Source organism: Oncorhynchus tshawytscha, linkage group LG20 (assembly GCF_018296145.1).
Source record: "Oncorhynchus tshawytscha isolate Ot180627B linkage group LG20, Otsh_v2.0, whole genome shotgun sequence".
Taxonomy (NCBI): Eukaryota; Metazoa; Chordata; class Actinopteri; order Salmoniformes; family Salmonidae; genus Oncorhynchus; species Oncorhynchus tshawytscha.
Genome location: NC_056448.1, coordinates 19,050,765 through 19,074,221, shown reverse-complemented (window position 1 = coordinate 19,074,221; position 23,457 = coordinate 19,050,765). Strand labels below are relative to the sequence as shown.

General features: G+C 41.0%; 2 protein-coding genes across 2 annotated transcripts in view; both read left to right on the top strand.

The window, feature by feature from the left end:
* The first annotated feature begins 3,042 nt into the window (after positions 1–3,042).
* Positions 3,043–4,519, top strand: LOC112219838 (transmembrane protein 250). The gene is made up of 2 exons (XM_024381339.2): positions 3,043–3,386; positions 3,589–4,519. The coding sequence occupies exon 2, from the start codon at positions 3,784–3,786 to the stop codon at positions 4,201–4,203; it is 420 nt and encodes a 139-aa protein (XP_024237107.1). The 5' UTR covers positions 3,043–3,386; positions 3,589–3,783; the 3' UTR covers positions 4,204–4,519.
* A 6,279-nt stretch (positions 4,520–10,798) lies between these two features.
* The window catches only part of LOC112219334 (nucleus accumbens-associated protein 2), a 36,087-nt gene continuing 23,428 nt past the window's right edge, over positions 10,799–23,457 (top strand). The window contains exons 1-2 of the mRNA XM_024380484.2: positions 10,799–11,574; positions 11,738–11,984. The gene's annotated coding sequence lies outside the window, so the exon portion shown is untranslated. The remainder of the gene's footprint in view (positions 11,575–11,737; positions 11,985–23,457) is intronic.

Genomic DNA, 23,457 nt, shown 5'->3' with positions numbered 1-23,457 from the left:
AGTGGGCAACTTGTCTATTATCCCTGAGCTCCGATTTCTTCCACATGCTGACCTCTTACGTCACCTACTAAAGGATAACAGCATTTTCGGCAGTTAAATGCAACAACAAAACATTATTTATAAAAAGCTATTTATTAATATGGTTTTTGAACACTATCATTTGTTTGCGAGCATGATAGCTGTACTTTTAGTTTATGGCTGATGCAGCTTGTTTGCCATTAACCAATCAACATTTCTGAATGAGTTCAAAGCATGTGAATGTGTCCAAGTGTATGCAGGCTTATTATAGGCCTACTGCAAGGTTATAATTGTCATTATTTAAACCAGCCGTTTACTTAGATTTTCTTTTTTGTGCCAATACTGTATTCATTGACCAAAGTTCCTGCAAGACCTTTGCCTTTTTCTCTTTGGAGTCGTACAATAAAAAATAAAAAAAATAAACTTGGATTCCTGGTGCCGCGACTCCCTCCTTCCACTCCACCAACAATTTAATATATTCAAATATATTATATAAATGCAGCTGCTTTTATCCAAAGTGACTTACAGTCATGTGTGTACATATGGGTGGTCCCAGGAATTGAACCCACACTATATTGACGTTGCAAGCATTATGCTCTACCAACTGAGCTGGGCTACAGATACCCTCTAGTCGCCAGTGCCATCCATTAGGCCTAGCCTACAAATCTGAGGCTCTAGTTATCTTTCTTACAATCTTTCATGGCACTTCTCCTCATTTGTACAGTTGACATGGTTTTGTTACTAATAGGCTGCATGACATTGTCACAACGTTGCAAATAAGCTGTGAGAAGGTTGGTTGTGATGTGACCACGTGACAATGAGGTGATAACCTAATAAGATTAGTAGATACCTCCCTACAAAGCAGCTCAGTTGGGCGACAATGGGACATGTAGAGAAATAAACCATTTTGTTATGGATGGAATAGATGCCCTCCTGTTTTTAATCATCCTCACCAGAGGTCTCAGCAGAAGTCCTTATCTCTGTTTTCCCAAATCAGACATCAGATCAGCCACACTCAAATTATTACACTGTTGATTTAATTAGTAAAAGCAATCACAATCTGGAAGCAAGTTAATTGGGAGAATTTATTCAGCCTCGGCGACAGCTTTATGCATGTTTGATCAAGTATTATAAGGTTAGTGTTTTTGATTTTGCATAATATACCTTTAAATCCTGCACAAAGTGATCCGGCGCACCATTAACGACTGTAATAAACTCTTTAAAAACGCTTCTGTTTATGATTTATCTGCGGCTGCCTTGTCTCTCCCCTGGCCGTCTGGCCGGTTGACAAATGGCCAGGATGTAATCATTCGACCACCTCGTAAATCTGCCCAATGAAGGTTGCTTGATCTGCTGGAAAAGTTATAGAGAGGTTAGAGCAAGTTTACCGGGGTGACACGTGCCCCCCTCCAGGACCTAGTGACATCAGAAGCTGCAATGCTTCCTAAATGTGTCTCAGTGCATTGAAATACTGTATTGTCTTTGAGGATCTTATGGCTATGAAGAATTTATGGTTACTGATCGTAAGCCATAAGTTATTTTTTAGATCAACTTTAAAGTAGGCCATATGTGTCAAATTCATTCCATGGAGGGCCAAGTGTCTGCAGTCTTTAGCTCCTCCATTCTACTTGATTGATGAATTAAGGTCACTAATTAGTAAGAAACTCTCCTCACCTGGTGGTCTAGGTCTTAATTGAAAGGAAAAACCAGCATACACTAGGCCCTACATGGAATGTGTTTGACAGCCTTGATGTAGGCTATCATCTATGAAACATATTTAGATATCAATTTGATACATTTTAAGGTTTCAAAACACACTTACTAGGCCTACATGTTTTAGGAATGACTGCAATGGGCTGGCTATGACCAAACCTAGAGTTTAGGCCTTTTATGTTTGAGTGACACTATCAGTTCGCTCTCCCACTATTCCAATGACAGATTGGGGGTAATCTTTGTCTGTGAGGCTATCACATGAGGTGGCCATGTATTTTACCTCCAATCTCTCTCAAATACTAATTTCAAATACTATTACAGTTTGGCTTGATTTGTTTAGTTTTCACACATTCATGAAAATTCTTAGCCTGTCAAGTTTAAAACAAATGTAACTTTGAGGAGGTAGCCTGGCGTGTCCATTTCTCACAATAACATGTTTATTCATCACAATGTTTTGTTTTCCTATTCATAATTTACAGTTGTTTGGTGTTGTATAATTCGTTGCAAATACAGGTAAGAAACCAATTCAAAATTTAATAGAGACCCACAGCGCAGGTGTCATAATACCCATACAACATAGCGGTCAAACAGAGAAATGGTTCCAACCGTTTTTACACCGCAACTTTTTCCCCATAGCGGATTTTAGAAACATTTAAAATAAGTGCTGTGTTTCGTGTAGACGTGCAAGCTGACCAGACCACTTGCGTGCGTGCGTGCGACCACGTGAGCCATCACATGCATGTTGATTTTGTCCACCCAGACCAGACGCGATCAGGACATGTAGATTGAAATATCAAAACAAACTCTGAACCAACTATATTAATTTGGGGACAGGTCGAAAAGCATTAAACATTTATGGAAATTTAGCTAGCTGTTGCTAACTAATTTGTCAATTTAATGAAGTTTCCCCAAGTTATTCATTAATACATTTAGCTAACATTAGATAGTTAATCCAGAGATACATACCATTGCCTCGATTTGGCAGTCTTGTCCAGATCACATGGTATTTGCAGTTCTTTATGATAGCCCCATTAGCAGCTAATTAACATTTCATTTTTTGCAGGTAAATATATTGATAAAAGTCACCTTGTCCTAGAGAGATTTACACGGTTATCAAAAGGTCACACCAGGGTACGCCTACACGAAACACAGACCATATGTTAAGTGTTTCTTAAATTCCCTATGGAAAAACGATTGGGACCATTTCCCTATTTGACTGCTGGGTATTATGAATCATACCGTGGTACTCTATTGGCTACAGTAAAATCCCAAATAATTAGAGCTCTTCTCCTTTAAATTTCAGATTTTGTCTGGAGAAGAATGACAAATATTTTACGACAGGACGTATTCACCGGTTGTCAGAGCAACACCCTACCGCCGCTGTTGAGTTACATTAGCAAGTATAGCCATTTACATCAAAGGAACGTGGTATCCGAGGGAATTGCTGCAACTACTCAGTTTGTTACTTTGTGTATATATCTTTGTGCAACGAGTTATAACATGTTGACTTGCATCAGTCGTTTCAGAGCGCACCACCACCATTGTGGTGAATAGGAAGACGTTTGAGAAAGTCATGCAGCATCAAATCGATTGCTGAGAATTCAGTGTTCACGACATCTTTCAAGAAAACTCAATGTCCATTTTCTAAACGAACGGTGTGTACAATTTGAGCACATTAGGCCTAGTGACCAAGTCTAGGTTACATCCATAATAGGTGTGTGTGTGTGTGTGTGTGTGTGTGTGTGTGTGTGTGTGTGTGTGTGTGTGTGTGTGTGTGTGTGTGTGTGTGAGAGAGAGAGAGAGATGGAGAGCTCCTTGTCCATGTGTATTTGTAAATATGTTGTTCCCTCTTTACAGAGCCCTGTTGCCTTTTGGATGCACGTAGCAACATACACCAAACAGGCCTAATCAGAGACCTACATTCCATGCCTGTGGTCCTGTGCTAAGCACTAAAAGCCAGCCAATGATGCTAACCTTCACCACCCCTGAAGCAGAGGAGGAAGCCTGTTGCCGGGACTCCCCGCAGAAACCTAGACCTCAATTCACCCACTCATGCCTGTGATCCCTATCCCTCGGCGAGTGCGCAGCTTCCATGGCCCCCACACCACCTGCATGCACTCGGCCTGCGGGCCGGCGCGCACCACCCAGCTCGTGCGCACCAAGTACAACAACTTTGACCTGTACCTGCGCTCGCGCTGCATGTACGGCTTCCTGCGCTTCCTGCTCTACTTTGGCTGCAGCCTTCTGACCTCCCTCCTCTGGGTGTCGCTGTCTGCTCTCTTCTGCCTGCAGTACGTGAGCGCGCGCCTTTTCCTGCGGCTGCAGTACAAGCTGTCCGTGATCCTGCTGTTGCTAGGACACCGGCGCTTTGACTTTGGGGTGCTCAACAACCTGTTCATCTACAGTATGCAGGTCACAATGTTCCTGGTGGGAGGCCTGGGCTGGTGCTTCTTGGTGTTTGTGGACATGTAGCGTCTGGTTACAACAGACCATGGATCACTGTTTTATGCCAATGTCAGACATCCACCTGAGTGATGCACGGCAGCCATTTTGTACCAAAACACTACACACAGCAGCAGTTGTGATGAAGGCGTGAGGATGACCAGGAATAAAAGGTGGACAGATTATATAGTGCAGGGATTCATGAAAGACCAGACAATCATACTTTTTTTCACAAACACACACAGAAAAGTATGTGGACAGCCCTTCAAATTAGTGGATTTGGCTATTTCAGGATCACCCTTTGCTGACAGTTGTATAAAATCAAGCACACAGCCATGCAATCTCCATACACAAACATTGGCAGTAGAGTGGCCTTACTGAAGAGCTCAGTTACTTTCAACGTGGCACCATCATAGGATGCCACATTTCCAACAAGTCAATTCGTAAAAATGTTGCCGTGCTAGAGCTGCCCCGGTCAACTGTAAGTGCTGTTATTGTGAAGTGGAAACGTCTAGGACTTAGCCACGAAATGGTAGGCCACACAAGCTCACAGAACGGGAGCGCTGAAGCACGTAAAAATCATCTATACTCAATTGTAACACTCGCTACCGAGTTCCAAACTGCATCTGGAAGCAACTTCAGCACAAAAACTGTTAGTTGGGAGCTTCGTGAAATGAGTTTCCATTGCCGAGCAGCCACACACAAGCCTAAGACCACCATGTGCAATGACAAGCGTCGGCTGGAATGGTGTAAAGCTCACCGCCATTGGACTCTGGAGCAGTGGAAATGCGTTCTCTGGAGTGATGAATCCCGCTTCACCATCTGGTAGTCCAACGGACGAATCTGGATTTGTCGGATGCCAGGAGAACGCTACCTGCTCCAATAGTGCCAACTGTAAAGTTTGTTGGAGGAGGAGGGATGTCCTGGGGCTGTTTTTCATGGTTTGGGCTAGGCCCCTTAGTTCCAGTGAAGGGAAATCTTAACACTACAGCATACAATAACATTCTAGACTATTCTGTGCTTCCAACTTTGTGGCAACAGTTTGGGGAAGGTCCTTTCCTGGTTCAGCATGACAATGCCCCCGTGCACAAAGCGAGGTTCATACAGAAATGGTTTGTCGAGATTGGTGTGAAAGAACTTGACTGGCCTGCACAGAGCCCTGACCTCAACCCTATAAAATACCTTTGGGATGAATTGGAATGCCGACTGCTAGCCATGCCCAATCGCCGAACATCAGTGCCAGGCCTCATAATGCTCTTGTGTCTGACTGAAAGCAAGTCGCCACAGCAATGTTCCAACATCTAGTGGAAAGCCTTCCCTGAAGAGTGGAGGCTGTTATAGCAGCAAAGGGAAAACCACTCCATATGAATGCCCATGATTTTGGAATGAGATTTTCATTGAGCAGGTATCCACATGCTTTTGGTCACGTAGTGTATATTATTATTAGCTATCAAACCATGTAAAGGAACAACCTAATTCTGTATATTTATTTTTAAAAATGCAACTAACTGGATTTATGTAAACTCTGTCAGACACCATAAAAGGCATTTCATTTTTACATGTATTGTCCAACAAGTGTTTAAAGGCCTTGCTTGTTTAATTCTAACACTGCTATAATTACATATTTGAATAATCTAATCTCCAAACTTCTTTTTGTTTTGTTTTATAGCGCTATATAATGCTTCCGGACTAATTTCGTTAGCATTTTGGCATGTTTTTCCTGTTTTAAAACATAAAACGACGTTTATTAAGCAAACATTATCCCTTCGGTCTAGCACAGCAAATGTGTCAATAGTTGAAGCATGTGTTGCAGAACAGTGATTTAAAATATTTTTTTCTGAATTTTAACACATATCGATTTTAATAGGGCTGGCCATCATTGATGGAGTTGACAAGCCACTGACGGAGTTGACAACAAATACTCAAAACAGACATTTTTGCTTCAATAGAAACATTTGTCAAATGTACAAAACTGTTTTATTTGAAAACCCCCAATAGAAATATAACCATTCTATCAGATGTTTCAGCACTCTGACGGAGTTGATGTTAGACAAAAATCTGACAGAGTTGATGTTTTACGGAGTTGACAAAAAAACTATTTTTTCATCTTCATTAAAGTGCTATACAAAGTAGCAAATGTGTTCTTCCGGAGTTGCTGTATGACTCTAAAATCTAATTTATTCTAACGTATCCAGGCTGTATCACAACCGGACTTGATTGGGATCATGTTGGGCGGGCACAATTGGCCCAGTGTCGTTCAAGTTTGGCCGGTGTAGGCCGTCATTGTAAAGCAGAATTTGTTCTTAACTGACTTGCCTAGTTAAATCAAATAAAAAATATATATTTGTTCCAAAATTAATATCCTATCATGCAGATGGAGTCTATGGTTGTGAACTTGTCACTGTGGTGATTTCAATGTTTTGTTTAAATCTATCAAAAGTTATTTTTAAATGACAGACCATGTGTGGCCTTGTTGCATTACATACATGTATAATGGGGACATGAATGGTGGAGCTGACCATGCCCATTCCTGATTCATTTAGGATTTTAAACAGGTGACGGAGTTCACAACATCACCGGACACATTTTTTTAGGAATTACAGTTTTTGAGAGAAATACTCTTTAAACTCAAGGGGCTATGGCAAGAAACTACATAAGGTCATTTTTCAGTTTACATTAACTATTGGCAGTTTTTTTGAGAGAGAGTTTCAATTTGGGATCCTTTGCTCAGAACAATGTAATTTCAAGTTACAGAGCCGATATGGAAATGTGTAATATTGAAAATATATTATTTTAAATTCCCCTTTAATAAAGTATAAAACTACAGTGGGGCAAAAAAAGTATTTAGTCAGCCACCAATTGTGCAAGTTCTCCCACTTAAAAAGATGAGAGAGGCCTGTAATTTTCATCATAGGTACACTTCATCTATGACAGACAAAATGAAAAAGAAAAAAGGATTTTTAATGAATTTATTTGCAAATTATGGTGGAAAATAAGTATTTGGTCACCTACAAACAAGCAAGATTTCTGGCTCTCACAGACCTGTAACTTCTTCTTTAAGAGGCTCCTCTGTCCTCTACTCCTTACCTGTATTAATGGCACCTGTTTGAACTTGTTATCAGTATAAAAGACACCTGTCCACAACCTCAAACAGTCACACTCCAAACTCCACTATGGCCAAGACCAAAGAGCTGTCAAAGGACACCAGAAACCAAATTGTAGACCTGCACCAGGCTGGGAAAACTGAATCTGCAATAGGTAAGCAGCTTGGTTTGAAGAAATCAACTGTGGGAGCAATTATTAGGAAATGGAAGACATACAAGACCACTGATAATCTCCCTCGATCTGGGGCTCCACGCAAGATCTCACCCCGTGGGGTCAAAATGATCACAAGAATGGTGAGCAAAAATCCCAGAACCACACAGGGGGACCTAGTGAATGACCTGCAGAGAGCTGGGACCAGAGTAACAAAGCCTACCATCAGTAACACACTACACCGCCAGGGACACAAATCCTGCAGTGCCAGACGTGTCCCCCTGCTTATGCCAGTACATGTCTAGGCCCGTCTGAAGTTTGCTAGAGAGCATTTGGATGATCCAGAAGAAGATTGGGAGAATGTCATATGGTCAGATGAAACAAAATAGAACTTTTCGTGTTTGGAGGACAAAGAATGCTGGGTTGCATCCAAAGAACACCATACCTACTGTGAAGCGTGGGGATGGAAACATCATGCTTTGGGGCTGTTTTTCTGCAAAGGGACCAGGACGACTGATCCGTGTAAAGGAAAGAATGAATGGGGCCATGTATTGTGAGATTTTGAGTGAAAACCTCCTTCCATCAGCAAGGGCATTGAAGATGAAATGTGGCTGGGTCTTTCAGCATGACAATGATCCCAAACACACTGCCCTGGCAACAAAGGAGTGGCTTCGTAAGAAGCATTTCAAGGTCCTGGAGTGGCCTAGCCAGTCTCCAGATCTCAACCCCATAGAAAATCTTTGGAGGGAGTTGAACGTCCGTGTTGCCCAGCAACAGCCACAAAACCTCACTGCTCTAGAGGAGATCTGCATGGAGGAATGGGCCAAAATACCAGCAACAATGTGTGAAAACCTTGTGAAGACTTACAGAAAATGTTTGACCTTTGTCATTGCCAACAAAGGGTATATAACAAAGTATTGAGATAAACTTTTGTTCTTAACCAAATACTTATTTTCCACCATATTTTGCTAATAAATTCATTAAAAATCCTACAATGTGATTTTTCTGGATTTTTTTTCTCGTTTTGTCTGTCATAGCTGAAGTGTACCTATGATGAAAATTACAGGCCTCTCTCATCTTTTTAAGTGGGAGAACTTGCACAATTGGTGGCCGACTAAATACTTTTTGGCCCCACTGTATAAAAAAATTAAGTTTCCCTGCCGGCAAGGACTGTCCTGCCTTTCAAGAATCCCTGAGTGACACGCCTTGGTGCTATTTGCCTGCAAAATGTGGGTGCATATATACCATATCACTAAGACTTCTGTAATAATAAATCTTACTTTAGTTTGGCGTATGAGGGATAGTATGCCCCTCAACACTCTAGAAGGAAAAAAACATGCTGTCTTGTATGACTGGAGGAAAACAAGTGACAATGTTTAATTCTAAAAATAAAGGATATATTCAGTATGGGTGTTTAAATTGACTCCCCAGGTGACAGAAATTATATTTGTAGCTAACATTATTATTTTATACATCTTCTGTTGAGAAAAAAAAGCTAATGTATCGTGCTGTAAAATATATGGATAAGCCTGTGTACATATTGTCTTATTAATACCAATAATATCTGCCATGGACATGGCCTGTTGCTGGGGCTGTGTCATCGAGTCTGTAACAATGCAAGTTAGTTATTGTGCGTGGCTTTGGGTGAAGCGCTCATAATATCAAAATATAGTTCCTCACATGGTCCCAGAATTGTTCTCACAGAGACAACGCTCTGTTCTGCCTCCCTGAGAACACAGTAGCCAATCACAGCCAGACACCTTCGGTCTCTGCCAACCATAACAATGGCCATGGCTGTGTCCCAATGGCCTTATATAGCCTCCTTTCCTCATCTTCTTTCCTACACTAGGACTGATCTGATAAGGACAGGCTGAAATTATTGAATGAAAACCTATTCATAACATTTATCTATCAGTGATTATAACTGTGTCTCATTGTTCATTTTAAGTACCAAGATCCTGCTTAATTTCTCCTTTCCTTGTTCCCTTTCCTGCAACCCTAGGGCCTGTCCAGGAGAAGGTCCTTGCCCAATGCTGCATTCGTAACCAAGTGGGAGGTGTGAATCAACCAGTTGTGAAGTCGTAAATACCAGTTGGATGCATTCACATGCTTTGAACTTGTTCAGAAACGCCTATTTGCCTAATGGCCAACAAACTGTGTAAACCATAAACTAAAAGTGCAGTTATCATCATGCTTGTAAACAAATTATAGTGTTCAAAAACCATATTAACAGATCATTTATAAAAAGCAATGTTTTTGTTGCATTTAACTGCAGAAAATTCTGTTATCCAGGTCATTTCCGAGGTAAGTGACGTCAGAGGTCAGCATGTGGGAGCTCAGGATGATGGACGAGTTTCACACTAGTAATTATCAGTTAGAGGCCATTCAAGTGGATATTTCTCCAGTAGTGTGTGGTAAATTCCCACTTCCCACTTGGTTACAAATGGAGCACTAGTTATAGTCACAGCATCTGTTTCAGTACTTAAACAGTAAGAGAGCTGAGTTTCCACCATACTGCTTGCTCTAGTCAGTCTGTTTCAGATCAGCGCTCAATATTAAGGAAAGGAGTTAAGAAAACCATTTGAATGATTTGGGACATGCCCAAGATTTTGGATGAACCCAGCTCCACACCAACTCTTTCAGGGGTTTTTCTTTATTTTTACAATTTTCTACATTGTAGAATAATAGTGAAGACATCAAAACTATGAAATGACACATATGGAATAAAAAAAAGTGTTAAAACAAATCTAAGTCTATTTTATATTTGAGATTCTTCAAAGTAGCAACCTTTTGCCTTGACGACAGCTTTGCACACTCTTAGCTTTTCTCAACCAGCTTTCATGAGGTAGTCACCCGGAATGCATTTCAATTAACAGGTGTGCCTTGTTAAGTTCATTTGTGGAATTGCTTTCCTTCATAATGCATTTGAGCCAATCAGTTGTGTTGTGACGAGATAGGGTTGGTATACAGAAGATAGCCCTATTTGGTCAAAGACGAAGCCCATTTTATGTCAGGAAAAGCTCAAATAAGCAAAGAGAAAATACAGTCCATCATTACTTTAAGCCATGAAGGTCAGTCAATCCGGAAAATTTCAAGAACTTTTGAAGTTTCTTCAAGTGCAGTCGCAAAAACCATCAAGCGCTATGATGAAACTGGCTCTCGTGAGGACCACCACAGAAAAGGAATACCCAGAGTTACCTTTTGCTGCAGAGGATACATTCATGACAGCTTTGCATACTCTTGTTAAAGGGTGGCCACTTTGATTCAATAAGTGTTATTTCATAGTATTGATGTATTCGCTATTATTCTACAATGTAGAAAATAGTAAAAAATAAAGAAAAACCCTTGAATGAGTTGGTGTGTCCAAACTTTTGACCGGTACTGTGTACATACACATTTCCCTATTGTGTTGTAATAGTTATTTTACAATATTGACTTGTATAAGGATATACTGTACATTAGGATACATTCTAAAAGGTATACAGTAATAATGACAGTGTGATTTGAACCATTACCAATGACTTTATATAACCAGTGGGCACTGTATGCACTGCACCCCAGTGTTGATATGCACACATTCAAATATGTTTAATGATTTGTGGGACTATTTTCTGCCTCATTTTAATTATCAATCAGACATAGTTAAGATCAACTGCTTTGGGTTTCGAAAAGCACAGTTAGTTAAGGCTTAAGGGCATGGCTTACAAACATGAAATATATCAGCTTTTATGGAAATACAGTATATACTGTAGTCATGGATAGACTGAGGCATGTCAGTGAATGTAAATCAATTTTGCTTTCCGACATTAGGGGGTGGTATGTGGATTCACTACAGTAAAACGGATACAGTAGTTAGGGGACAGTTGACTTGAGGTCATGTTATGTTATGTAGCCCGCAGTCGGTCCCCAAAGTTATAAACTACACACATGCACGTCATGCAACAGCCGTCGCATAGGCCACGTGAGTTAACCGTGCATGTAAATGCACTCCAGAGCGCACCCTTCATAGAGTAAAACAATTCACTTGGTCAAGTATAGCTGCTTCCTTTGTCCTGAATTCTGTCATATGAATACAATTTGGTTTGGAAATACGCATTTAAGACTCATTAGAGTGTATCGAGTTCGTGTAAAGGTGTCAACTAAAAGGTGAGTACGCCTACCACATGCCCTTTATGGCAACTGTTTATTGTATTTACAATAAAGTACAGTAACATCTGAAAGACTATACAGTAGCCTCTAGACGCCTAGGCTGTCTTGATGAAAGTATATCAGATGTATAATAATGTCAGTCTGCGCACAATTCATATAGCGTCCATGTGATCGGAATTCACACCCTGCACAAGGACTAGAGGCACGCAAAGAAGGAGAGAGATGGGGGGCGATCGTTCAAGATAGGAGAGCGAGCGATACAGTCCTTGGAGCTAGCGATCGAGGTGCACTCGGGGCCTGCCTGTGCTACAGACGGCCACGGACCCTGCAAACTTTACATCTGAAGAAATAACGCTGTGCGGAGTGCCGACTACTGACTACCCTTTTATGGAGGACCGACATACCGGGTAAACATTCGCCTTCATCTTGGTTTGATATACACGCCTATAGTGTTTATTTAACGCATATGTTTTTGCCATGTTTTATTTCCTCGTAATGTAGAGTTAATCTACCCATCTTTCATATCCATCGCTTGATAGCCTACATCAATTATCGGATGACATAGCGACATTGACATAGGCTAAACAGATATTTCACTTTAATAGTTTTGTAGAATAACAATTTCGTAGATTTTGAGGTTTTGTTAGAACCATGATGTTGATTTAATGCAACTGAATTTCCGAAAAATATAACCCTCAAGTAGACTACAGGAATTTGTGCAGATGTTTTGAAATGTTATGATACTTTGCCAATTAACTGTATGAAATGTAACACTTTTTATTAGTCAACAAGATATCCTGCAATGTTTCAAACAGGATGAGTGGCGAAAGTGGAATGATATCGGTCATTGCGTCATTATCAAGTTCAACCAAAAACGCACCCCTGTAGGCTATAGGCATTATACAACACATGTAGCCGCCTAACCATAGACCCACACATATGTTGCATACCATGTAGCCTGTGGATCTTAAAGTTATGGTATCCAAATGAGAGAGGCTACAGTAACTCACTGCAATCAGACCGGCATATTGTGTGCTATTAATATAGGCTTCAACCATCTTATATTAGTACTTTTATGTCCTCAGTGCTAACTTAACATGTTAAGTCATAGTGTACAGAAAATCAATCTATACCTGTCAAAGCATTAGGAGTAGACTATAAAGGTTTCAGTTTAGAGAAGTGCTTATAAATGTATCCAAGATGTTTTCTTGTAATTCTATCTGATACTGTATTATGGGTCTGTACTCGTTTGAATGTGCCTGCCTTATTCACGTGTCTCCATAGGATACTTATAAATGATGTTGTTTGTGAATAAATGCATAGTACAGTTTATATAGTCCATTATTGATTCGATGGAATCAATAGGCTACATCCTTGCTGTTTGTTGGCTAAAAATTGCAGAATTTTGACAGAGTCCCTGATTTACAACCATTTACTCTGACAGTACCATACTGGATCAGTGCTTCTCTATGACCTGGGGTCTGACTTCTGCGTTACTGTCTGCATCCCATGAAACCCCTGACATGTGACTACACACAATGCCTACTGTATTGTTTGGGCCTTGCATGTAGCTCGTGGCAATTTCTTCATTTCCTGCTCTCCCTCTTACTCTCGCTTTCTCTCTCTCTCTCTCTGCTGTCTTTCTCTATTTTTGTCTCTCTCTCTCTCACACACACACACACACACGCACGCACGCAGGCACACACACACACACACTTTCTGTTGTTTAGTGTTTCTTGTTTAGAGATGATTCATTATTCATAGACCAGTACATTGCAAGATGGCCCCTCTATTTTATCTTTCCAAGATGTTTTCATCAATATGAGGTGGAATGGGCGGTGTCAGGTTAGAGGTTGGCCTCATTTGCTTCTTGTGTGTGTGTGTGTAGCTTTAACTAACATGGCTGACATCCAGCACTCCAAGCCTACAGGTTTGCCTTTCACACACAGCTCTCAGCACTGTGAAATCCATCTCAGCTGTCATACCAAACAAGAGAAGGATATACAGACAGAGAGACTCCCAACACTCTGCTTATGATCTCAATCTAAACCTAAAGGCTCAGTGTATGTTTGTGTGTAGGTCTGTACGTGCCTGCCTGTCTATAGACTCCACACGATGACACCTCTTTCATAGTTCTTTGCTTTATTGCTGGGAAGTCAGTGAGGGCCACGTGGTGTACTGCCAAGTTCTTATCTTTAATGTTTAACAACGACATACATGGAAAGAGTGTTCTTTTTTTTCTCAACCCGAGGCCTTTACGTCGCCCATCTTTGAGTTGGACGGCTGCCAAACACTGTGATGGCGCCCAACAGCTGTATTTTTGTATGCTGTGTCCTGGGATGCCCTTCCTCCATAGGCTCCACACTACGAAACATTCCACGGGGGGCAAAGGGGGGCGGTGAGAAGAGAGAGAGAGAGAGAGAGAGAGAGAGACACACACACAGTTAGAGACACGTACATGGGGAGAAAGGGTAGGGAAAGAGAGAGAGAGAGAGAGGTTGTAGGGTTCGCTCAACTGGCTTTACCCTTCATCAGACGCTTGGCTGAACAGTATGGACTCTTTAACATCGGGGCGATCAACTGTAAAGGAAATGTTTAGGTTTACTGTCACCTTCCACCTCTGTGTTTATTGTCCAGCATTGTAGGACCCACCCACTATGTTGCTTTACCAGTACATATTTTTGTACTACTGTTGCTACTGTACTTGGTGCTTGGAGTGCGAGAAAATATTTCACTTATAGTATTTGGGGGTAAATGTTATTCATTTGACAACCAATATTTGAGATGAGATTCTAATTCTTTGTTTACAGTGCTAGCTGAAAAATAACGCCTTGATTTCTGTCTCTTTGGCTCCTTGGTTTAACTAGTGCACTTGACGAGAGGGAGGGAGGGACCACACTACAAATGCTCTGTGTAAAAAGGCCCTACCCATCTGGGTTCTTTCTGTGAGGCCATCTAGAGATGATAATGAGGCAATGGGATGGCAGTGTGCATGGTCGGTGATACAGGGCAGACAAACATTATTTCCTCATCATCTTTACTGTATGTATGTATGGTTGCTCTGGGCCAGCAGTGTTGTCACAGATCCCATCATGTCGTCAACTGAGTCCAGTACACAGTTCCTGTCATTTAGATGTGAAGTGGGTTCTGTCATACTGTGCTGCCTGATTCTGTTTGACGTGTGTGTTTAGTTATTGGTATGTTTTCTAAACTTTTTTCTTTCCATTTTCCCCACTTTTTCCCCATATAATATGTGTCTTGGGATTATTGTCTGAAATGGACTGAAAATAAAGTTTGATAGATGTTTATCTGGTATGGTGAGACACAATCTGTAGAGATGTCTTTCACCATCTTTCAAGAATTCTGAGAATATCTAGTCAATTCATTTGTAGTTATTCTGTTACCATTACAGTGCATTTGTAGTAGCAGTGTTTGATATGTTGATTAAATTGTTCATTTCCAATCATTTCTGAGGGCTTAAGGAAATTCTGCCTTCTCAGATTGTGTCTGGCCTTAGCTACAGTGTGGGTTGTCCTATCAATAGAGCCTAACTAGCGAAGTTGTATGTTGCATTATATGAACTAATGTTGGCATATTGGATGGAAGATTAAATTAAACTGTAGATGGTGTAGCATGGCATTGGTTCTTGTTTGGTCAACAGTGGATTGTTTGTCAGATATATACAGCACCAGTCAAAAGTTTGGACACACCCACTCATTCAAGGTTTTTCTTTATTTTTTACTATTTTCTACATTGTAGAATAATAGTGAAGACATCAAAACTATGACATAACACATATGGAATCATGTAGAAACCACATAAGTGTTTTTAAAAAGTCTTCAAAGTGGCCACCCTTTGCCTTGATGACAGCTTTGCACACTTGGCATTCTCTCAACCAGCTTCACCTGGAATGCTTTTCCAACATTCTTGAAGGAGTTCCCACATATGCTGAGCACTTGTTGGCTGCTTTTCCTTCACTCTGCTGTCCAACTCATCCCAAACCATCTCAATTGGGTTGAGGTCAGCTGATTGTGGAGGCCAGGTCACCTGATGCAGCACTCCATCACTCTCCTTGTTGGTCAAATAGCCCTTACACAGCCTGGAGGTGTGTTTTGGGTCATTGTCTTGTTGAAAAACAAATGATGGTCCAACTAAGCGCAAACCAGATGGGATGGTGTATCGCTGCAGAATACTATGGTGGCCATGCTGTTTAAGTGTGCCTTGAATTCTAAATAAATCACAGACAGTGTCAACAGCAAAGCACCATCACACCTCCTCCATGCTTCACGGTGGGAACCAGACATGCAGAGATCATCCATTCACCTACTCTGCATCTCACAAAGACACGGCGGTCAAAATTTGGGCTCATCAGACCAAAGGAAAGATTTCCACAGGTCTAATATCAATTGCTCGTGTTTCTTTCCCCAAGAAGTAAGTATTTTCTTCTTATTGGTGTCCTTTAGTAGTGGTTTCTTTGCAGCAATTCAACCATGAAGGCCTGATTCACACAATCTCCTCTGAATAGTTGATGTTGAGATGTGTCTGTTACTTGAACTCTGTTAATCATTTATTTGGGATGCAATTTCTGAGATGCAGTTAACTCTAAAGAACTTATCCACTGCAGCAGAGGTAACTCTGGGTATTTCTTTCCTTTGGCCATCCTCATGAGAGCCAGTTTCATCGTAGTGCTTGATGGTTTTTGTTACTGCATTTGTTTAAACTTTCCAGATTGACTAACCTTCATGTCTTAAAGTAACGATGGACTGTCGTTTCTCTTTGCTTATTTCAGCTGTTCTTGCCATAATATGGACTTGGTCTTTTACCAAATAGGGCTATCTTCTGTTTATCACCCCTACCTTGTCACAATGCAACTGATTGACTCAAACACATTAAGAAGGAAAGAAATTCCACAAATGAACTTTTAACAAGGCACACCTGTTAAGTGAAATGCATTCCAGGTGACTACCTCATGAAGCTGGTTGAGAGAATGCCAAGAATGTGTAAAGCTGTCATATTTCATAGTTTTTATGTCCTCACTATTATTCTATAGTATAGAAAATAGTAAAAATAAGCTTTGCACACTCTTAGCATTCTCTCAACCAGCTTCTCGAGGTAGTCACCTGGAATGAATTTCAAATAACAGGTGTGACTTGTAAAAAGTACATTTGTGGAATTTCTTTCCTTCTTAATTAGCCAATCAGTTGCGTTGTGACATGGTAGGGGTGGTAAACAGAAGAGTGTATAAAACATTAAGAACACGTTGTCCTTCTATGACATAGCCTGACCAGGTGAATCCAGGTGAAAGCAGTGATCCCTTATTGATGTCACATGTTAAATCCACTTCAATCAGTGTAGATGAAGGGGAGGAGACAGATTAAAGAAGGATTTTTAAGCCATGAGACAGCTGACACATGGATTGTGTCCCATTCAGATGGTGAATGGGCAAGACTAAAGATTTAGGTGCCTTTGAACGGGGTGTGGTAGTAGGTGCCAGGCGCACCAATTTGTGTCAAGAACTGCAACACTGCTAGGTTTTTCACGCTCAACAATTTCCCGTGTGTAACAACAATGGTCCACCACCCGAAGGAGATCCAGCCAACTTGACACAACTGTGAGAAGCATTGGAGTCAGCACGGGCCAGCATACCTGTGGAACGCTTTCAACACCCTGTAGAGTCCATGCCCCGACCAATTGAAGCTGTTATGAAGGCCAAAGGGTGTACATCTCAATATTAGGAAGATGTGCTTAATATTTATATATTTCTTTCGTCAGTTTTCCTCAGGAAGCTCGAGCAGTGTAACTCCTTGTACCAGGAAGGTTTAAAAAAAAAAGTGGAGAAGATAAGTGTGTTTTGTTAACTGTTCACCTACTAAAACAGTATACATAAACTCATGCACACACACATACAAACTATTAACCTACACATTCACTGAAAGCGAGGGAGAGCGAGAGAGCTATTAAGATTCTTGAAAGGTAACTGATTTGATTACTTTGGCTCATTCTGTCCTTTAGAGGAAGTCTTCCAAGAACTGAGACAATGGGCAGTAAACATGCTCTCCATATTAATTTAACATAAGGACTAACTAATGTGCTCCTTTTTACTTGGAACCTACTGCCTCAAGAACATTGACGATAACAGAGAATTGTCATCATGCTTCATATGCTTTTTCAGTGTTCCATGTGGAGAGGTTTGACAAGTAGCTCTTGCAAAACTAAAAGCCATTTTCTCTCTCTCCCTCCCTTTCTCTCCCTCTCTCTCTTTCACTCTTACACACACTCTCTCTCTTACTCTCTCTCTCTCTCTCTTTCTCTCTGTGTGAGGTTTCTGGTAAGTGACATGGTTGGCCTTTGGCATAACGCCTGGCAAGATCACATGGCATGGATGTCACGCCAGTTTGTGTGTGCGTGTGTGTGCGTCTGTGTTAGAGGAGGAGAATGAGAGAGCGGCAGAGAGCATGTGTGCCTTTTACTGTTCCAAGTGTTTCACTATGAATGACAGCACATAGACATTACAGCAAATGAAGAGAAGTACTGAGGGGTGGGATGATTATGGAATTCGGATGACATTTCGAGAGCATCACGAGTCCAGTTTCCCTTTACAATGTATACTAAAACTCAAGAGTAGATTTGTCTTGGTGTGGCTGAAAAGAAGTCAGTAGAATCTATTTGCACTTTTCCTAAAGGTTTCCACTTATAAAACCATTAGTAAATAGTTTGTAGAGTCATTGTTCATGTACGGTATCATTAGCATTTGTGAATACATACAATACACTACATATTAATAATTTATTATGAGGACTTGTCATCATAATAGTAAATTAATTGACATAGGTTTTGAACAAACTATAGTAATGTGTATAAAACGTATACAGACCTTCGAAATTAAGTGTTCCCTACAGTACCTATAAGACTTGGCTATACAGAAGCACACTGTCAATGGTATTACTTTTGTGTAGCCTATCTGTCCATAGACCTTGAGGTGAAATGTAAATTCATTTGTTCTAAGGCAGAACACAAGACAATGGGAGTCGTCTCTCCAGCGATCACTAAATGGGTCTTGAGGTTGTGTGGTCTTGACAGCATTTGAATTTACCTTGTATTTTTCTGATGGCTCAATTGCATGCTAAGATATCTCAATTACCATGTTATTCACTCTGCACAGTATCTTAGTCCCCCTTAAAATGAAGTACAACTTATAAATGCTTTATATAGTATACGCCAGTGGGGAACAATGACTATAGGACCCCCTTCAGAGGGACCAAACATTTTCCAATATGTTGTGTCAAACAAAGAAATCTAGAAAAGAACAGAAAACATAACATCAGTTAATGCGCCCAACATTTTATCTACTGTAGATGGACCACCCTATTCCTAATGAAGGAAGAGCAATGCTTTTTGAATACATTACGAATGAATCACACAGAGACAGAACTGGCACCGACAAAACATTTGACAAACAGCATAAAATAATGCGACCAGCAAAACAAAAACCACACTTTTTAAACAACCTATGGTAGCCTAACACCACAGTCACACTGTCATCAATAGCGACAACAAGTGACACATCAAAGGTGTCAGGTTCATGGGGCTGAAAGGACAGCGATCATAATACCTGTCCACTCCATGGCGCTGAAGAAGAGCCAGTTTTGGTCAAACACATAGACACGGCTGACAGACAGGCGACAGCAGTCACACACAGCATCAAATAATGTTAAAGAATAAGCAGCCCATTCACTCCAGTAGTCCCATGCAATCATAACAATACATAAAGATAACAATTTCATTTTGAAAACGAAATGAACAAACCAGCTATTACTTCCCATTGCAAACATATTTTATCACGTTCCTCACACTAACTGGTGAGCTAAAGTTTAAATGCAACAATGTTTCACTGTCATTATTTTCAAAGAGATGGTTTGTTACCAAGTGAGCTGCAATATAAAAACAGTGCCACTCACCAGATGATGATCATTTAACTAAGTTTGAAAATGTATCTAAAAAAGGGTGACGCTAACAAATGAGCAACAACGTCCACCTTTCAGGTAATATCTAACAACTGCTAGAGCACAAGCTATCTAACGTTACTAGCATGGGGAAACTACTGCTCGCTATTGCCACTGATTCTTTGCTCTTGCGCTCTCAGTCGTGACATGTCTAGGCCAATGGCTGTATGGTCCTTGCTATCTGGAATCCATGGGATGTCCTTACCCCCATTGAAGTTGACATTTAAAATGGTTACGGTAAGGGTTAAGGTTAAGTAAGGGTTATGGTTAGGGTTAGGGTAGGGATGTCCCAATCTGTTCCCAAGTATTCCCACGCATAAATAGAGAGGCATATGTGATCGTATCCCAATGTAATCAAGGTTTGAAATGATTCTGTTTTTGTCAAAAACCATTATCTGTTTGGGATTCTTGCAGTCATTTTTTAGTGTACAAATGATTTCGAACTATGTTCCGGCCCCCGACCATTCGCTCAAGGAGTAATCGGCCCCCGACCATTCGCTCAAGGAGTATCGGCCCACGGCTGAATGTAATTGGGGATCTCTGGTCTAGGCCTTTATTTTACTTGTCCAGTTTACTGTTAGCTGTTATAGCCTTAGTTTAGCATAAAGCACACTGTAGGCCTCACATGATTGTTACACCTGCCCTGCTCCAGGCCAGAGCACGAGGTAAGCACCAAGTTTATAGGGCACATAATGTCATGTGTAATCTCACATGTAATATCAGCAATTGCATCTTAACAGGGCTCTAGACTACCTTGTTCAGTTGATAGCCCCAGTACATGATTTGCTCGCACCAATTATTTGCCACTGCGCAACGATAATGGCCTGACCTGGGTCCCATAATGTACCTGCATTCTATACAGAACTAGGCAAATAATGACTATAGTCATCTTTTAAATTAGCATGCCCTTTTGTTCTTACATTGATTTGGATAGATTTACACAGGGTTCAAAGGTAACTATTTTTCTCACTGGCCGTTTGTAAATGCATTGGAGTTGTGTATGCTTACTCTTTATATCTTTGCATTTTGACCTAGGGCACTAGGCTATATTATTCACCACCTGAGGAAGTGAGAACTCAAAACACTAGATTGCTAACTCTAAATATGATCATGTTGCGAGATAGCCATGTAGGGTAATTGATTAATCTTTCATTAAATGCAATATCCTACAAAACCTTTCCAAGCCTAGGCCTATATAGGCTACTTGATGTAGGACTATTCACCGCAAATGGCGCGCTCCGCTCTGCAGGTGGAACAAAACCATATCCATAGCCGACTCTGGTCGTAAAGTGATGCCAAGAACTCAATATGTATTTGTCAATACAGGTGCAAAATAATTGATATACTCACAGAAAGCTGTAACTTTCTGTGAAAACTGTATTTTTCCCGCAATTGCATTTTGAGCAACAGTCATAAGCTTGTGCTTATTAGGATGCATCTCTCTTCTCCATGCGCACAGTAGTCCGACAGTGAAATAGGGGCAGGCAGAGATACTTTCATATGGTTTATTTTTGGTCAATTGCATATTACTGTTAAATCGTGTTAATAAAAAAAAGTAATTGTGAACAAAAAAATAACGTGACCAGCTACATTTTTGTTTACTGACACCCTCGCGATCATTAACAAATTAGTGTCGCACTGCCAAAGGGTCGCAAATGCGAGTGTTTTGGTCGCAGTTTTGAGCCCTGGGGGGAATTGATATAGTGGGTTATGTCACATTAGGCAATGCACCCGACATAGGGAGCTGTTATGTCACCCGTCATACACTTTGTAAAGTATGATATAACCTTATAGATGATTTGTGAAGCCTCTATGTCATTCTTATGAAGACTTCAAGTATGATACAGTGTATAAAGCCTTTATATGTAGAAGTTATTTTTGCAGTTGGACCCTCACAGTCATGATATTATTATGACATTGTAACAAACGCATTTCTCTGAAGAGCGAATGCTTAACCTAAATCAAACCTCTGTGAGAAGTCAGACCTCAGCAGGAGTTAGCACCAGTAACCCTCTCTCTGGAGTCCTGCCCTGTATGTACTCTGTATGTTCAATCTGTGCCAGAGAGCTTGGTGGACTGCCAGTGCAGGGCAGTGGAAAAGCCTGGAATCTGAGTCGGCCACAGTCTCTGCTACACAGTCCCCTTATACCACTGCAAATTAGCATAGCATTATCTGATGCTCCGAATGATCCTGTCATGGTCATTGTGTTGCTGGATTTTTTAAAATGATGTCTTGACTGTTAACTGTGCGGGATTAGTTTCGGGAAATGATGATTATTTTTGTTTGTGTAGCATAAGATTAATCAACTAATGAATATACATGCAAAAACACAAGTATTGAAATAAACACTTCTGAAAATCAACCTGTAATAGAGCATGCTGGGAAATATGATACGGATGGGTGTGGTTTTCAGAATGAATTTGTAATTTTACTCAACAATATTACTCAACAAGCTTGTTCAAATTCAGCTCACTTCGAGCAGAGTTTGTTGAGTAAACAAACTCACAGAATAACGCTGATTAAGCAATTGGTTGGCTTTTTACAGTTTGTGAGTAGCGTCATTAGGATAGGAAACATGTTATAGAAATATAAATGAAATGTGCAGTAACACTTTAGAAGTAGTATACACTGAACAAAAATATAAACGCAACATGTAAAGTGTTGGTCCCATGTTTCATGAGCTGAAATAAAAGATTGTTTACATCCCTGTTAGTGAGCATTTCTCCTTTGCTTACATAATCCATCCACCTGACAGGTATGGCATATCAAAAAGCTGATTTAACAGCATGATCATTACACAGGTGCACCTTGTGCTGGAGACAATAAAAGGCCACTCTAAAATGTGTAGTTTTGTCACACAACACAATGCCACAGATGTCTCAAGTTTTGAGAGAGGGTGCAATTGGCATGCTGACTGCAGGAATGTCCACCTGAGCTGTTGCCAGAGAATTGAATGTTAATTTCTCTACCAAAGTAATTTTAGAGAATTTGGCATTACGTCCAACCGGCCTCACAATCGCACACCACGTGTATCCAAGCCAGCCTAGGACCTCCACATCCGGCTTCTTCACCTGCGGGATCGTCTGAGATCCCAGCCACCCAGACAGCTGATGAAACTGTAGGTTTGAGCAACCGAATAATTTCTGCACAAACTGTCAGAAACCATCTCAGTGAAGCTCATCTGCGTGCTTGTCGTCCTCACCTTTGACCTGACTGCAGTTCGCGTCGTAACAGACTTCAGTGTGCAGATGCTCACATACGATGGCCACTGGCATGCTGGAGAAGTGTGCTCTTCACAGATGAATCCCGGTTTCAACTGTACAGGGCAGATGGCAGACAGCGTGTATGGCATTGTGTGGGCGAACGGTTTGCTAATGTCAACATTGTGAGTAGAGTGCCCCATGGTGGTGGTGTGGTTATGGTATAGGCAAGCATAAGCTACAGACAACAAACACAATTGCATTTCATCGATGGCAATTTGAATGCACAGAGATACTGTGATGAGATCCTGAGGCCCATTGTTGTGCCATTCATCCGCTGCCATCACCTCACATTTCAGCATAATGATGCACGGCCCCATGTCGCAAGGATCTGTACACTGTACAATTCCTGGAAGCTGAAAATGTCCCAGTTCTTCCATGGCCTGCATACTCACCAGACCCATTGAGCATGTTTTGGATACTCTGGATCGACGTGTACAACATCAAGTTCCAGTTCCCGCCAATATCCTGCAACTTCACACAGCCATTGAAGAGGAGTGGGACAACATTCCACAGGCCACAATCAACAGCCTAATCAACTCTATGAGAAGGTGATGTGTCGTGCTGCATGAGGCAAATGGTGGTCACACCAGATACTGACTGGTTTTCTGATCCA

What these genes read in the sequence shown, in the direction of transcription:
- LOC112219838 (XM_024381339.2), top strand. Translation starts at nt 3,784, where the DNA reads ATGCCTGTGATCCCTATCCCTCGGCGAGTGCGCAGCTTCCATGGCCCC.